The 16,948-nt window shown below is 34.6% G+C and overlaps 1 protein-coding gene across 1 annotated transcript in view; it reads right to left on the reverse strand.

The window, feature by feature from the left end:
- The window catches only part of CDC42BPA (CDC42 binding protein kinase alpha), a 156,114-nt gene that overhangs the window by 53,739 nt on the left and 85,427 nt on the right, over positions 1 to 16,948 (reverse strand). Inside the window, exons 16-21 of the mRNA XM_019659017.1 lie at positions 15,811 to 15,916; positions 8,113 to 8,237; positions 4,729 to 4,834; positions 4,149 to 4,297; positions 2,579 to 2,670; positions 213 to 289 (exon numbers count right to left, since the gene is read on the reverse strand). Of these exons, the coding sequence (XP_019514562.1) occupies positions 213 to 289; positions 2,579 to 2,670; positions 4,149 to 4,297; positions 4,729 to 4,834; positions 8,113 to 8,237; positions 15,811 to 15,916 (655 nt within the window). The remainder of the gene's footprint in view (positions 1 to 212; positions 290 to 2,578; positions 2,671 to 4,148; positions 4,298 to 4,728; positions 4,835 to 8,112; positions 8,238 to 15,810; positions 15,917 to 16,948) is intronic.

The following is a 16,948-nucleotide window of genomic DNA, read 5'->3' on the forward strand; positions in this document are numbered from 1 at the left end:
TTTAGACCTTCTTACATGTTTTCTTAAATACAAATGTGACTGTAGTTTCCATAAGAATGCAGAACATATTTCTTTCCTAATTTTTCCCCCCATATATAAGATTTGAGGTCCTCTTACGTGGGATGCAATAAAAGTTTTCTTGCAAGTGAATTTTAAATCACAAAGTGATTTTTAAATTGACCATGGAGCTATTTGAAAAGCGTAATACTTACTTCAAATTGATCCAGAGCATCGGCAGGCGCATTCAAAAATGCCAAGAAAGAATGCTGTGAGTCCTGGTGCTCTATACCTATAAGACAGCAGCAATGTTTTTTAAACTAGAACAATTAAAACTAATTTTCATGGATAGCCATTCCTTTCTGAATCTATTAAAAGCAGTTCACAAACTATGGTATTTTAAAGCTGATCAATATTATTAACTCTATGTATTTAAAAAACCAAATTACATTAAAGTTTCTTGGAATATCATGTAATAGTTAAATTATATCAGTCTCCATGAAACACTTGTTCTTGACTTGAGTTCTTAAATTTCTTTCTTTTCCCATATAGTAGTACATCATAAAAAACACATTAAATCTTTTGGTAGAATTGAAAGAATTTTAAAAATAGGGCCCTGATGATGTCTGATTTTTCTAAGCCAATTTATCACCAAACAAGGTTTCTGTTTTGTAATGCTCTTATCAAGAACATATCATGCACTACAATAAATAATCTTTGATAGGAAAATAATGCAGTGATTAAAACAAATGCATTTAATTATGAAATAAACTTGTCAAGGCCTCAATCTGGTTTCAGGTATTGTTTTATCGAAAGCATGAAGAATCAAAAACTTAGCTTTTCTCAGATGAATTTAAAAAATTTCTTCCATATCTCTTGCTACGGTATTAACTTTAAAATGAATAATTTCCAAAATAATTCTTAAAATATACATATAATGTTAAATACTAGGGAGGAAAAAGCTGAAATAACCACACACACATTTTTTATTTCCATTTCCTTAGGAACTGACATCAACTAATTTGTATGCTTTTCATATTACTCTCTAATAATGTACCGTAGTTGCCAGATAAGGCAGGATGTTCAGAAATTCATTCAGTCAATATTTATTGAGAGCCTATTATGTGCCAAACCCTGTCTAGATACTGGGGATATAATATAAATAATGCAAAACAAAAACAAAAATACCCTTGCCCTCATTATGTAAATATTACATTATATTATTTAAGTAGTATAGTACATTATGTTATAACACATAGTGAAATTTTATTCTGCTATGTTCAAAATCTAAATAAAAAGCTATGGGTTAACATGCTTTCATAAAGCAATGTGATAAACTTAAGTTTTTTTCTTTTGCAAGTTTACATCTATTCTAAAAATGATGCAGTCAAGGTCATATGGTGTGCTATAGTAAATGATACTGTGCATTGGTCTCTTTTCTATATAAACTGTCTTTAGGGCCACAAGTCCTCCATGTCTTATATTCTTTTGCCTTTATTCACTAAATAATATAGTTTCCTTCCATCCTTCATGTATAAAAACCCATTTCAGCATGATGCCTTGTGCTAATTTGAGTTCCTAATTTACTTTTTCTGGGTTCCTGCCTTTCCTGTTTATTAGGAAATTCAATAAACAAACATTTATTGCACATCATTACTTTTAGTGGCTTTTTTCACGTTAAGTCCTTTATGATTATCTTCTTTCCTCCACAATTTTAAAGCAGATGCAGAGACCCACCCTGCTTTACAATCACTGTATGTCACAAGGCTGGGAAATGATAGGAAAGCATGCAAGCAAAACATAAAAAGCCCATTAACCAGGTCACAGTCAGGAATACTGACTGTGTCAGGAAGTGAATTTCCAATAACTGCTTATAAGTGGATGCCTTCATTACGAAAATAACATTCTAAATTTCTTTTTATTAAATCTTCACATTATTAATACCCAAATTATGGAAAGTTAAGGAGTTCATGTAATAGAGCTATGGAGCACTCTGAGTTACTTTTCACATTAACAGAAAAATGTTCAAGTAACGTTTTCAAGAAAATGGGAATAAATCCTAAGAAATCCCACAGGGCAAACAATTTAACAATCAAACATGGAAGAAGACACTGAAATGCCAAAATAATCCTTCATCTTTAAACTGCCCTTTTAAAATGCTGAATTAGATTAAGCTTTAGTTATTTCATATTGTTTCCAACTACCCTGGGAGTGAACTCCCTGTAACATTTGAGAACAGTATAAAGTATATTATAAAATAATATTTTTTTCCAATCACGAAAATATTGCAAAATAGTTCATGGCACTGTGAAAAACAGATAAATCTATGGCAAAGTGAGTTTTTCTGTTACTATAAAATCTTTAAACAACGTAGGTTAAATAAAACAAAAGAACTCAGAAACTAGACTACCAAATATGTATGTATGTATGTATCACGTATACATACATATAGCCATAAATAAGTTCCAGAATTGCCTATGGAAACAATTCTTCCACCTACACAATAAGCGGATTCTTGTGTAATAAAACGTATTCACAGCAGAATATTAAGTCCTGATGGATGCAAAAAACATTCCCATACCCTTTTCAGATCTAAGCTCCTCAGTGTCCTTTATCAGTTGTTCAATTTCTGATAATAGTTCCAAGTTCTTCTTCTCTGAATCTTTTAGTTTACTTAAATAAGGAAAAAAAAGAAAAAATGTCATTATTTTTATTAATGGTTAGTGAGCCATCATGTATGTCATTGGACTTGTTTGGTTTAAATGTCATCACACTAAATGAGGGAACTGAAAACTACTGCAGGACGGACAAATCCGGCCTGTCACCTACTCTCGTGTCAAGTTTTCCAGAATGCAGGCAGGCTCATGCACTCATATATTGTCTATGGTGGCTTCGGCACCACAACACCATACAGAAAGAGACTCTATGGCCCCCAAATAATTACTATCTGGCTTTTTATGGAAAAAAGTTGCTGACCCTGAACTAAATTATTAAATTTCAAAGTCATAAAATCAAACATTAATTTTAGAATTCTCTTAGACTTCTTTTATAGAGAACCATGAAAGTAGAGCATATAGATGTTTGAAATTTTCAGTTTGACTCATATCCCTGGTACATGAACAAATGTACAAACTCCTCTGTTCTAGGCACAAGAAGAAAGATCATAATTAGTCCAAATTACAACACAGAGTATGACCTTCAGTAGCTCTTTATGCTGGGATCAATTCACATTCTCTAGAAAAGGTTTTATTTTCCATTTCCAATGCCACACTAGCACATTTAAGTAAAGCATACTTAATTTATGTCTAGATTATTTATAACAGGAATTTATAATTCAACTAGGCTGCCACATATTTGGCCTCTGATTTGAATCAAACATTAATGGCTGTAAGTTTAAGACTAAGGCTTCACTCACACCATTAAAACTGAATTTATGGGACTATATTTCTTTTCATAACTGAATATCTTTGGAACTTTAGGTCGTCCAAGCACCAAAAGGATTTTTCTATTTATATTTTTATTCGTAACATGGACTGTCTGTTGTTCCTCTATATCACATATATTGACTTATGCTTGAACCACATTTATATCCATTTCCAATTGAGTGAACATATTCATTAGCTAACTTTCCCAGAGACTGTGGAGGATATACATACTTTTTTTACACATAAAAGAACATAAAAAATGATTATAATTAAAATATATTATACCATTATGTAATTTACCATCAATACAACCTTCACTTGTAAATGATATATGGTATAGGCCAGAATTTTCAGATGGCTATATTTTGTTCTAACTCTATGTTGCATTTTTATACTAATATGATATTCTTGAACAAGAGAAAATTTGGGATTTAAGGGAATAAAATCTGAGAGTCAACTAAATTTTACAAATAAGGGGAAAAGAAAATAACAGAATATTAATTAGTACTATTGATTCCACTTTATGGGCAAGTCAGAGAAAAACAAGACTGTATTAAAATTGCATCACTGCCCACAAGGCTTGAGGACATCTGTTCATTTTCAAACCTTCTGGTCATCACTTAAAAAAAAAACTGATAGGTAGGAAACTAAACATGTAACTTCTCTCCAAATGCTTTTGGACCAATGTAGAAGTTGTTCTTGCGGGACTGTATTATTCCATCTTACCATTCTGTTATGATGTTAGATGCTTTCACTTTATTCAGCTCTTCCTGGATGGCCTGTTTGGCTCTTATTTCTGCGTCCAGAGCTGACTGCAACTCCAATCTAGCTGACATATCCAGTTTCGCAAAACGACGCATTTTCCAGGGCATATCCTATGAAATGATATGACTATGTTTTATCAGCTCCATTCCATTTCATTTGTAACATTTAAATTTGGTAATCCAAATGAGTTTGGAAACTACTTAAAAGCATCATCTTTCTCTAATAACAGAACAAAAACATTGCTTGTGAAAATATTTTTTTTCATTAAATTCAGAAATAACGAACAGACTCACATATAAGTGAGTATGCTTTTTATAATTACTACCAATAATGGCTAGCCATACAAATTACAATTAAGCAGCTATGTGTTATGATTTCCTAAACTAGAAAAGACTTGGACTAATTTCTCGTGAAAAACTTTATAGAAATCAGATTAAATAAATCCTAGACAAACTGACATAAGTACTCAGATTTATTGCAGTGTTTTCTAAGCCTCTCCCTCCCCTAATATGATAAACCTCTGGGCAGAATGGCAGCTTACTGTTGCTCGTGCACCCAAGCTGGAATTTCTTAATGCTTCTAATTCTTCAGTCATTTTAGAAGCTAAGGCCTGCAGATAGCCTCGTGCATCCTTTTCATCACTGACCCTACAATACAGAAAGACAGCGATACAATACAACAGTAAAACAAACAGAAGACCTTCAGTGAGATTTGTATTATTTTAAAGCATCATAAAGAAATAAGTGAAAATTGATAGAAATTTAAAGATGTTCTTAAATACCTCCTTTAAAGGTCTACCACAGTACTCTCTGTCAATAAGGGGAGAGGTTTACTGAACTGTTCAGTTATCTACAAATTAACGCTGGGTCTGCTTAGGAAAGTCCAAATTACTCATATTTGATAAATTGGTAAAACTTCACCTGTCAACCACAGAATTAACACTCTTTTAATCTAACATTAACCCCCCATGATTTCTAAAGAATACAAAGATTTCTCATTAATTGGATTCTGCCATTTTATGTTACAAAAACACAACATGCCCTTCTTAAAACTGAAGTACACTACATTTAGAACACTTAAAGTAGAACGTTCTGCAAATCAAGGTTGTAATGTAATAAAGCTCTTGTTTTCTAAAATGGTAAAAATCAAAGAAAAAATTAAAGTCTAGTGCAACTCAGTTTCTAGTTACTGCCTTAAGACTACCTTGCTGATGCAACTATTATGATTTTGGGTAGAGATGTTTTCAAATTATATTCACTAAGACAAATTCCACACATTAGAATTTCTCAAGAGAAAGTCTGCATTTTGTTACATCTCCTCCAAAACAAGGGATGCATCAGCATATGAAAATCTACAAAAGAATGCACTATTCTCAAGAATGAAAACCAATGGCACATAGAAAGCTATAATTCCACAAAGAAAAAGTTGAAATTTGCAATGCTCAAAAGCATATCCTAATACACTTTGGGGAAGACTATTTGCTTTGTGCACTCTGGTTGTTTACAAAGATAAAATTCAGGCCATTGAATAGCTATGAGCAAAAGTATATTTCAGGAGAATTAACATGTATCTGCGATGTATACAGCAGACAAGTTTAAATCTTGAGCCTTGCTTCGGCATCTTTAGAATTTAAACTCCTGAGGACTCAAGGGATGATGCACAGGCGGGATGCAAGATTTCATCACACTACTCAGAACAGTGCACAATTTAAAACTTAAGAATTGTTTATTTCTGGAATTTTCCATTTAATATTTTTGGACTGTGGCTGAAACCATAGAAAGTGAAACCGCGGATAAGAGGGGATTGCTGAAAATCACAAGTTTCCAAAACCCTGTTTTGGCATTCCTTCATTGTTTAATAATACCAGACTAGAAACTACAAAGAGCCTCAGACTCTTGACCTTTATAAGCTTGGACAGAATATCTCAGGGAGTTAACTTTCAAGTAGGTGAGCACTCTGAGAACAGGGAGTATATCTTTTACTTTTAGCCTATTAGGTATTTAACAATTTGTTATCTAACGTTAAGTCCATTTCTAAACAACAGCTTTTATGCGAAGTAGCTTCCTTGTATTTCTGATTTCTTCCGCATATTTCACTTGAATATGAAAAGTGTACAATGAGTGTCTTGTGGCATCATATAAAAACTTTCGCCTTCATCCTTTCCCCCAAGCCTTTCCAGAGTCCACACTGAAAGCTGCCTTCCTTTACCAGAACCACTGCCCATTCCATCCGAACCCTCATTGCCAGTTCCTGGCAAAGTCAGTGGTCCAGGATCTCAGGCTTTGGCCAATTCGGCTTTGTGTTCTGTAAAGTCATTCCAGCAACCCCTTAATTACAAATTTGGTTATCTAATAATGGATTTACAAATAAATAGTCATAGTTTTTGATACAAGCTTGGCTCAAGATTAAAATGGTTTTTCTTCAGAAATGTCATCAAACTTGATGACAAGGACATAAATTAAACATTAAATGAACCATTAACTATACTGTTTGGACCACAACCCAATTTCCACAGCAGTGGCATTTTCCTCTAGATATTCATTGAATAGTCACATTATTAAACCAATAATAAGTTCACATAAGATCTCTACAGTTAAGCCAATATCAAGATACTTGAGTCATTTGGGTAAGATTACTTAAAGGCAGTGTTTATTCACTTTTGATTTTATTTAAGAAGGAAGGCATTAATCTTGTACAAGTAAGGAAAACGGAAAAAATACTAAAGAACCAAAATAAGAGCACAAGAAACTAAAATTTCCACCAAATGACTGGTCTATAAACATATGAAGAACCTAGCTGTTTTCAGATAAATTAAACAATCATGATTTGCCAAAAGAAGTAAAACACTTAAAAAGTAAATTAGAAAAGTTAAACCACTTATTTTCATTAGAAAATAAAATCCCCATTGGATTCCACTTTCTTCATGTATTATAAAAATATACAAATTTTCTTGGCTGTAAAAAGCAACGAAATCTTACCATTTGTGACAGACAACATGAGTAGACCTAGAGGAAATTATGCTAAGTGAAGTATGTCAGACTGAAAGAAAAATACCATATGATCTCACTTATGGAAGCTAAAGAACAAAATAAACAAGCAAACAAAACAGAAACAGACTCATAGGTGAGTACAAACTGATGGTTGCCAGAGGAGAGGGAAGTGGGGGAGCTGGGTGAAAAAGGTGAAGGGGTTAAGAAATCCAAATTGGTAGTTACAAAACAGTCATGGGGATATAAAGTACAGCACAGAGAATATAGTCAATAATGTTGCAACAATTATGTACAGTGCCAGGTGGGTCTTAGACTAATTGGGGGGAGTCACTGCATAAGTTATATAAATGTCTAACCACTATGCTATACACCTGAAACTAATATAAAATAATACTGAATGTCAACTATAAAAAAAATAACTTAAAAGGTAATTATTCTTTTCAAGAACAGTTACTAAAACTAAACTGTAACCATTTAAAGTTTTAAAAATGCTATGTGTGAATCCATCTGTGATACTTATAAAAGGTGATAGACAACACAACATTTTCAGCGTCTAAATGTTTCTCCGGGCTTTCTCTTTCTTAAAATAATCACAAATACAGCAATTTTGATCTTAGAAGGGAACATCCATAGATAGTGAACGACTTTCTTCAATTCTTTAAGGACCAACTGTCTTAGGAGAGAATAACGTTTTCCTTTCTTAGAAAGAAATACCAGGTTTCAACGGTGCTGTGTAAAAGCTGATATAGATATCTGTTGGAGTTAGGGAACAGAGGAACATAACAGTAAACAGCAGTAATAAATAACAGTGATGAAGCCATGCTTTTAGAGTAACCTGTTTCATAGTAAAAAATAACGTGTTAGTCACCTCCTGTCAGTCATACTAACTTGACCATATATCCAGAAACACTAAACACACATGTAAGAGTACTCACCACTGAATGATTTCTGTGATTTGGGCTTCCCAATGTGCAACTGATTCTTTCTTGTCTGCGAGATCTTTCACCTCCTCTTCTAACTGCTGGTTGCGCATGCTTAAGTTCTCATACAAGGTGGTGAGCTGAAAGGCAGTTTTAGGACACGTATGATTTTTAGGAACAGCAATTCAAACTGCCCAAATCCCTCTTGTTAAATCTTAAATGCACCATATTCTACTCTAAAATGCTTGTCTTCCTGATTCCTTACTATTTCATACCCTACTGGTCACTGAAGTTGGAAACATCAAGTACTCTGCCTTTACTTCTTTCCCTCACTCTGTACCCTGAATTGGTTCTATTTGTGAACATTCTCCATTTGCCTGAAGAACTTCTCAATTCTAGTGGTAACAAGGTGTCTGATGTCTCTATGTCATCCTCTTCAAAAACAAGCAACGCCCCACCCCCTACCCCGGCCCCCCTGCAAAATTTCAAGCTGATGTAAGTGATTTACCATGAGCCCATCATCCCACCTCAGCAAGTATCACCACCATGTCGATCTTAATTCATTTGTACTCCTGTGCTCTTAACAGTCCTCCTGTATCATTCTGAAGCAAATACCAGACACCATGTAATTTTATCCACACAAATTTCTGTGTACAGATATCGCTAGAAAATGTTCTCTCTTTTTAAATATAACCATAATATTATCATACTTAATAAATTTAACAAGTTTCCTAATATCATCACATAGGTAGTAATTGTTCAAATTTCCAGTTATCTCAAAATATCAAAGAACAGTTCATTAAATAGAATCCTCATACCAACAAGTAAACATAGTTTAATTAGGTTGTTATATCTTCCAAGTTTCTTTTATTTATGGTTCCTATGTTAGCCCATTCAGGTTGCTCTAACACAATAGCATAGACTGGACAATTTAAACATTCATTTCTCACAGTTCTGGAGGCTGGGAAGCCCAAGGTCAAGGTGCCAGCAGATTTGGTGTCCGATGAGAGCCTTCTTCCTGGTTCACAGATGGCCATCCTCTCCCTGTGTCCTCACATGACAGAAGAGGTGAGGGAGCTCTGTGTGGTCTCTTTTATAAGGACACTAATCCCATTCATAAGGGCTCCACCTTCATGACCTAATCCCCTCCATAAGGCTACACCTCCAAATACCACTACATTGGGGATTAGGTTTCAATATACGAATTTTGGAGGGACGCAAACATTCAGTCCATAGCAGCTCCCCAGCAACGTTTTTATTTTTCTTGCAAATTGTTGTTCAAGAAAGTAGATTGTTTGTCCTGTAGAGCTTCCTACAGACCAAATTTTTGCCTTCATCTTTTTAACAGTCTAGGTGTACAGTGATTTTCCTTCAGCACCTTGAAAATGTCATTCCTTTATATTCTGGGTTCCATTTTATTTTCTGCTGGAAAGTCACCTTTCAGTTTAAATTTGCTCCTTTGAATATAATGTCTTTCTTCTCTGGCTGCTTTTAGGATTTTCTTTGGTGGTTAGTTTTCAGCAGTTTTTCAATGATGTGCCTCAGTGGAATTTAATTTCTATTTATCACCTTTAGGGTTTGTGGCATTTCTTGAATTTGTGGTTAAATGTTTCTCATAGGTTTTGGAAAATTACCGGCCATAAACTCTTCAAATATCGCTTCTGCCAGTCTCTCCTCTCCTTTTTGGAAAGCATGCAAATGTCAGACCTTTTCATCATGTCCCCTATGTCTTATATCCTCTTTTATGTATTACCATCCTTTTTAATCGCTATCCATAGTTTAGCCCGGAAATTGTTTTACTTACCTATTCCTTTCTTTGGCTGTATCCAACTTGCTACTAAAATCTTCTATTAGATATTTTGGTTATTTTTCACTTCTAGAAATTCTACTTGACTCTCCTGTATAGATTCCAGTTGTCTGCTGAAATTCTTCATCATGTCTTCTATTTTCTTGAACATATCATAGTTATTTTAAAGTTCACTTATGATCATTCCAATAGTGGAAACTCCTGTGGGTCTATTTTATACTGACTGCCTGGTTTTCTTTTCATTTTTTTCTTTTCTTACTTTGTTTTTGCTGTTATATTTTTTTCTCTTAGTTTTCAGTTTGCCACATATTTAACTCATGAAAATTTTAAGAGATAATTTGAAATTCTGTACAACACTTTCCTATAGAGTATTTACTTTTGACTTTCACAGGCATTTAGACTACAGATAAAACAGGGATTGAATTACTTAGAGGCTGGGTTTCAGTCACTGAAAGGTCTCATCTCTTTCTGATTCACCCTTATTCCTAAAATATAGCCTTTCAATGAGTCCAGTTGAAAGCCTGAAATGAACACCAGGATCCTGGCACCTTGGTGGGCACTGCAATTCAGTGTTTATCTCTCCAAACTTGAGAGACTGTGGAATATTGTACTCAGCTTCCTGGATTCTGAGCTACTGCTTTCATATCAGCAAATGCCTCCAGAGGAAAAGTGCCATGGAATGTGGGGCTCACCCCTCACTACTGCTCTCCATAGGGTATTAGTTAAGTCTTGGCTGCTTTCTTATCTCTCCAATGCCTTCCTGCAGATGAATACTGTAAGAAGTATTCCTACAGTATTAATTTTTTAAATCCAGCTTTATGGATCTTCTTGGTGAGGTGGTGGCTAACCTGGCATAGTCAGAAGCAAAAGTTCTTGTTTTATTTTCTAAAAATTCATAAAATATTTGCATATAATTTTTATTTCATGGCTACATTTTTTCTGATAAATGATCTCAATCTGCCATTAGTTATTACTATTCTTTTATCCCTTTTGGTATGTTTGTAGAGATACTGTGCTAGTTTCTTTCTGATTACTCAGCTTGAAGGAAGTGAGTTTTTCTGAGAACTATTTACAAAAGGTTTGTGGAGGTAAGGGGCTGTGTGATGATTAATTCTTCATGTCAACTTGACTGGACCATAGAGTGCCCAGACATTTGGTCAAACCTTACTCTGGGGCCAGCCGAGTGGCTCAGTTGGTTAAGAGCTCGCTCAAGAGTTTGAGCTCTAAGCAAGCAACAGCGGTTCGAGTCCAGCCCGAGCTGAGCAGCCACTGAGCTGCCAACAGGTGGCAGGATGGCTCAGCTTAAAAAAAAAAAAAACCAAAAAACAAAAAAAACCCAAAACAAACAAAAAAAACAAACCTTACTCTGGGTGCATCTGTGAAGGTGTTTCTTGATGAGATTAACATTTGAATTGGCCAAATGAGTCAAGCTGACTGCCCTCCCTAATGTGGGTGGGCTCCATCCAATCAGTTAAAGGCCTGAATGAAACAGAAAGGCTGACCCTAGTGAGTAAGAGGTCACTCCTCCTACCTGACGACCCTGAAGTTTAGACACTGAGTTTTCTTGCCTTTGGAATCTTACTGAAACAGTGGCTCTTCCTGGGTCTCGAGCCCGTCAGTTTTTGGACCGGAACCACATCACTCACTCTCCTGGTTCTCAGGCCTTTTGGACTCGGACTGGAACTACATCATCAGCTCTCCTGGGTCTCCAGCTTACCGAATGCAGATCTTGGGGTCTGTCAGTCCCCACGATCATGTGAACCAATTCCTTACAATAAGTATCTTTATACATACATATGTCTATGTATGTATGTATGTGAGAATGAGAGAGTGAGAGAGTGAGAGTGAGAGAGAGAGAGAGAGAGAGAGAGAGAGAGAGAGAGAGAGTGTGTGTGTGTGTGTGTGTGTGTGTGTGTGTGTGTGTATCTCCTTTTGGTTCTGTTCCTAATACAGGCCAAAACCATGTTCTAAATCTGGGGTCTGCCAAGTTTCCAGTAAAGAACGAGAAAGTAAATATTTCTATCTCTGTGCTCTCTACAATATCTTCTTCTTTTTAAAAACAATCATTTTAAAATGTGAAGACCATTCCTAGTTTGGGGTCATACAAACAGTGTGAGGGCCAGATCTGGCCAGTTTGTCAATCCCCCAGTCTAAGTCTATCGGGGACTCTCCAAACGACCCTGGTGTTTCTGATGTGTGTTTAAATCTCTCCTTCTGGGAGAGATGGGCAGTTCTGGCACAAGTCACAATGCAGTTTCATTTCTTCCCCTCTGCCTAAGGAATAAATTGCTTTATACATATACAGCTGTAATTCCCTACTTAATCCTGCCTCCAATCTCATTTTCTTCTCAGAAGGAAATGGAGTACAGAGAATCTATCACTAGCAACACAAACCCGTATCTGCTTATTGAGAACAAGAGATTTAAGTTTTGTACTTCAGAGTATGCCATTTATCTCTGAAAATGTATTTTACCAGCTATTTTCTTTTAATAGATTTACTGAGGTATAATTCACCAGTGTATGGATCGATGATTTTTAGTGAGTTTAAACAGTTGTTCAACAAGCACTACAATCCAGTTTTGAGACACTTACAATACCTGAGAAATGTCCCCCATGTTGGTCTGCAGTCATCCTGGACACCACCCTGAGTTCCAGACATTACTGATCTGTTTTCTGTAGCTACAGTTTTGAAATTTAATATCAATGAAATCATATCATATGCAGTTTTTTGTATCAGGCTTCTTTTATTTATATTATTGAGGTCCTACCATGGTGTCACATGTATCAGAAATTCAGTCCTTTTTACAGCTGAGTAGTATTCTACTATACCGATATTCATAGACTTTATCCCTTCACTAGTTGATGGACATTTGTACTGTTTCCAGTGATTTCCATTATTCTGGATAATGATGCTATGAACATTCATACACAAGTCTTTAAGGGACTATGTTTTCAATTCTTTCGGATAAATATCTATGAGAATTTCAGGGTTATATAGTAAGTGTATGCTTAACATTTTGAGAAATTTTGGAACTATTTTCTAAAGTAGCTATATCATCTTACACTTCTGCAAGCACTGTGAGTTCCAGTTCCTCTACATCCTTTCCAACAGTTGGTACGGTCACTCTTATTGATTATACTCATTCTTGAGGGTGTACAGCAATACCTTACTGTGGTTTTAACTTGCATTTTCCTAACGACTAATGAATGATAATTGAACATCTTTTCATATGTTTATTTGTTATTCATATATCATTCATGAAATATCTATTCAATTTTCCCCATTTGTTTGTATGATTTATTATGGAGTTTTAAGAGTCCTTTATATATCCGAATATAAGTCTTTTATCAGATAAATTATTTGTAAATGTTTCCTCCTCATATGTGCATGTCTTTTCATTTTCTTCATGTTGTCTTTAAAAGATGACTTCCAATTTATCATTATTTTTCTCCCATGAGTTCTGCTTTTAATATCATACCTGTGAAATCTTTGAATAACCCGAAATCACACAGATTTTCTTCTCTGTTTATCTCTTATATTTCAGTTTACAATCTACTTTGAGTTAATTTTTATATATGGTATGAGGTAAGGATCTAAGTTAATATTTTGCACATGGATATCCAATTCTTCCAGCACCATCTGTTGAAAAAATTGTCCTTCTCCCATTGAATTGCCTTGGCACTTTTCTTTTTTTTAAGCTGAGCCATCCTGCTACCTGTTGGCAGCTCAGCGGCTGCTCAGCATGGGCTGGGAATTGAACCACTGTTGGTCAGAGCTCAAACTCTTGAGCGAGCTCTTAACCAACTGAGCCACTTGGCCGGCCCTGCCTTGGCACTTTTGCTGAAAATCAACTGACAATAAATATGAGGGCTTATTTTTAGATTCTTTACTCTGTTCCATTATATAGTCTTTTGATTTCTACAGATTTATAGTAAGTTTCGAAATTCTGTAGTATAAATCCTCCAACCTTTGTTTTCCCCCCCGAAATATTTTGGCTATCACAGGTCTTTGTATTCTCATATAAATTTAAGGATAAGCTTGCCAATTCCAACAAGAAAGCCTACCAGAATTTTGATAGGGCTTTCCCTGAATCTATAGATTAGGAAGAACTGCCATCTTAACAATACTGAGTCATCCTATCCATGAACATTTGTTTAAGTATTCCTTAATTTAGCTCAGTAGTATTTTGTAGTCGTCTTCCTCTGGTTAATTCCAAGAACTCCGAAATGATTGTTTTTGACAACAGTCCACTTGGAAACTTTTTTTCTTGAGAGGATTCATCAGTCTTCTCTTCATGTCGGCACAGCCATAAGTCTACCAGTTGTTTTTGAGAAAGTTTTTTGCAGATACAGTGTCTTCATAATTCCTACAACACATCCTTTTTTGATTACCATTGCTTTTGACCACCCTTCCAACTAATTTGTGGTGGGGGTTTCAGCTGGACATTTGTGAGAGAAGGAAATGTAGATTTTGTACTGCCATGTTACAACAGTTACAAGTAGTTTTAAAAAGATTTGTTTAGTATTATTCTGAAAGAAGTTAATCTTTTTCATTATTACTGAAAAAAAGCAGGGACTCTGAAACCATGCTATCTATGTTCATATCCGATTCTGCCACTTCCTAGTTCTGTGATTAGGATAGAAACTTAATCTCCCTTAGCCTCAGTCTCCTCATATATAAAATGTAAGAATAGGGTATACCTTAGAGAGTTATTGTGAGAAGTAAATGTATTATATAAAGTAACTCAGAAGAGGACCTGCACATAGTAAATTCCACCTAAGTATTAGTTCATTTTGGTTTGGGAATGAGAAGGTTTTCCTATTAAAACATTAACAAATCTGGCTTATAATAATTATAGGACTGCATAGGAATATGGAAACATGCTCATAACATTTTAAGTGAAAAGGCAAATTCAAAAATGGCATACGGGACCGGCCGAGTGGCACGTTGGTTAAGAGCTGGCTTGGGACGCCAGCTCTGAGCAGCAGGGCCCCGGTTCGGATCCCACATGAGGGCCAGTAACACTCCCTCAATTCCCCAATAAAATCTTAAAAAAAAAAAAAAAAAAAAAAAAAAAAAAGAACGGCATGCATATATAATTACAATTATGTAATAATATACATACAAACAAAACCTGGAAAGAAATATGTAAAATTAAAAGAGCTGTTTTGTGGTGATGAGATCATGAGTAACTTTTATGTTGAATATTTTCCATATTTTTTGTAACTTTTTTTTTTGGTAAAATATATGGCTAATTTTATTTGCAATGTTATCTTTGATCAAAAAGTAGAACTTAGCCTTCTGAAAATAACAAACTTTTTTTTCTATTTCCTTTTTAATTTTTATTTTTGGAGTTAAAAAATGTGAATGTGAGAATGTATTAGTTACAAAAGTTATATAAGTTTTAAAATTAACATAATAATAGCTTTTTAGCTTCTATATCTAAAATTCTGTTGAGAAGGAATCCAGTTCTTTTCAAAGCTGGTTCCCAATGGAATAGTTGGTGTATCAGTGGCAAAGGTATTCTTTGGTTATCCCTCATGGGGAAAATACCCAATTCACACCAACCCAGAAAATGAATAAATAGAAAGAAACAGTGGCGATAAGCAGCTAGGTGGACTGAGAGTTAAGCGACAGAAGCAAAAGCTGAATAAAAGGAGCAAAAATGGACAAAAGGTTCAAATAGAAGCAGAAGCCCCAAATCCTTCCCTATTTCTCCAGGAATAAATACTTTCTTGTTATCATTTGCCATTAAATACTTGCCTACCATATGAATTTGCTTTCAAAGTTCTACACAAAGTTATACTTCATCATATCTTTCAATTTAGCAAGGTAATGTTTATTTTTATAAACATAGAACATCTAGTGTGTGCTCAATGAATATAAATGAGATTGAATCACTTACCTTATCAAGTTCACTTGTCAGTTTTTTATTTTCTTCAGTTAGTAATACTTTTTCTCGTTCATACTGCTGTTTGAACTCATTTTCAAATTCTTCCCTTTCACTTTGACTAACACAATTCAAAACATAAAGAAAAATAATGGAATTGAATTACAGGTAAAATAATGGTGTCCCAGATTAGCTATTGTACCATATGCTTTATTCTGAAAAGTCACTTAGATCTTGATTGTCCCAAATTCCAATCCTTTCCCTTAAAATTAAAAGTCACAATCGTTTTCTTTTAAAGAATAGATTTATCTATTTAATAACATCTTCATTTTTCATTTGAAAATCTGAGGAAGACATCTCTGATTTGCAGACTTCCTTATGAGTTCACCTTATTTAGTTGCGTATAAACTAGAAAGTATGGGGAGATGAGGAGGTTAGGGAAAGAGAATATAGGGACCCCAATATGATTCCTTATACTCAGCTCTAAATTTCATAGAAAATTCACAATTACATTTCCAACAGCTCTCTCAATCACTCAGCCCCTCCTTCCTTCTTACCTAAGTACCAACCTACCTACACATAGACACACATATACAACTTTAATATTATAAAATTTATTTAAAATGATAGTTCTGGGGGGCAGAACTGATTCACCCCTAGAGGCAAACACAGTCCTAAGAGACTTCTAAAAACCTCCTAAGGGAGCCAGGGGAATCAGCTTTTGGATAATGAGATACAGAAATGTAGACAAAGAGGCTTATAACGACAGCGGTTTAAAAAGGAGGATGTTAACAGAAAATGAAATTCAATGTGGATGAATTCCAGGTAATTTTATATGATTTCTCCCAAACCAACAAAGAATATAACTAATGGTTGATTTAAAAAATGTAATCTTAAAAATTCTTTACACCACTAAACTATTAAATATAAATTAAATTACAATATAAATAATAAATTCCAGGAAAAGAAACCATCCTGTGTCCAAGTAAATGTACCACTTTCCTTATTATCTACAGTCAAAATGTGAAATGTTGCTATGTTTAAGAATCTTTCTTGATTCAGAAGCAACTTCAAAGAAAAACAACAAAAACATAAAAAATTACAAAGAAGCCTCCTTTCAGAAAAATATGTACATGAATAAACTGAGCAAAAT

Source organism: Hipposideros armiger, unplaced genomic scaffold, assembly GCF_001890085.2.
Source record: "Hipposideros armiger isolate ML-2016 unplaced genomic scaffold, ASM189008v1 scaffold_293, whole genome shotgun sequence".
Lineage (NCBI taxonomy): Eukaryota > Metazoa > Chordata > Mammalia > Chiroptera > Hipposideridae > Hipposideros > Hipposideros armiger.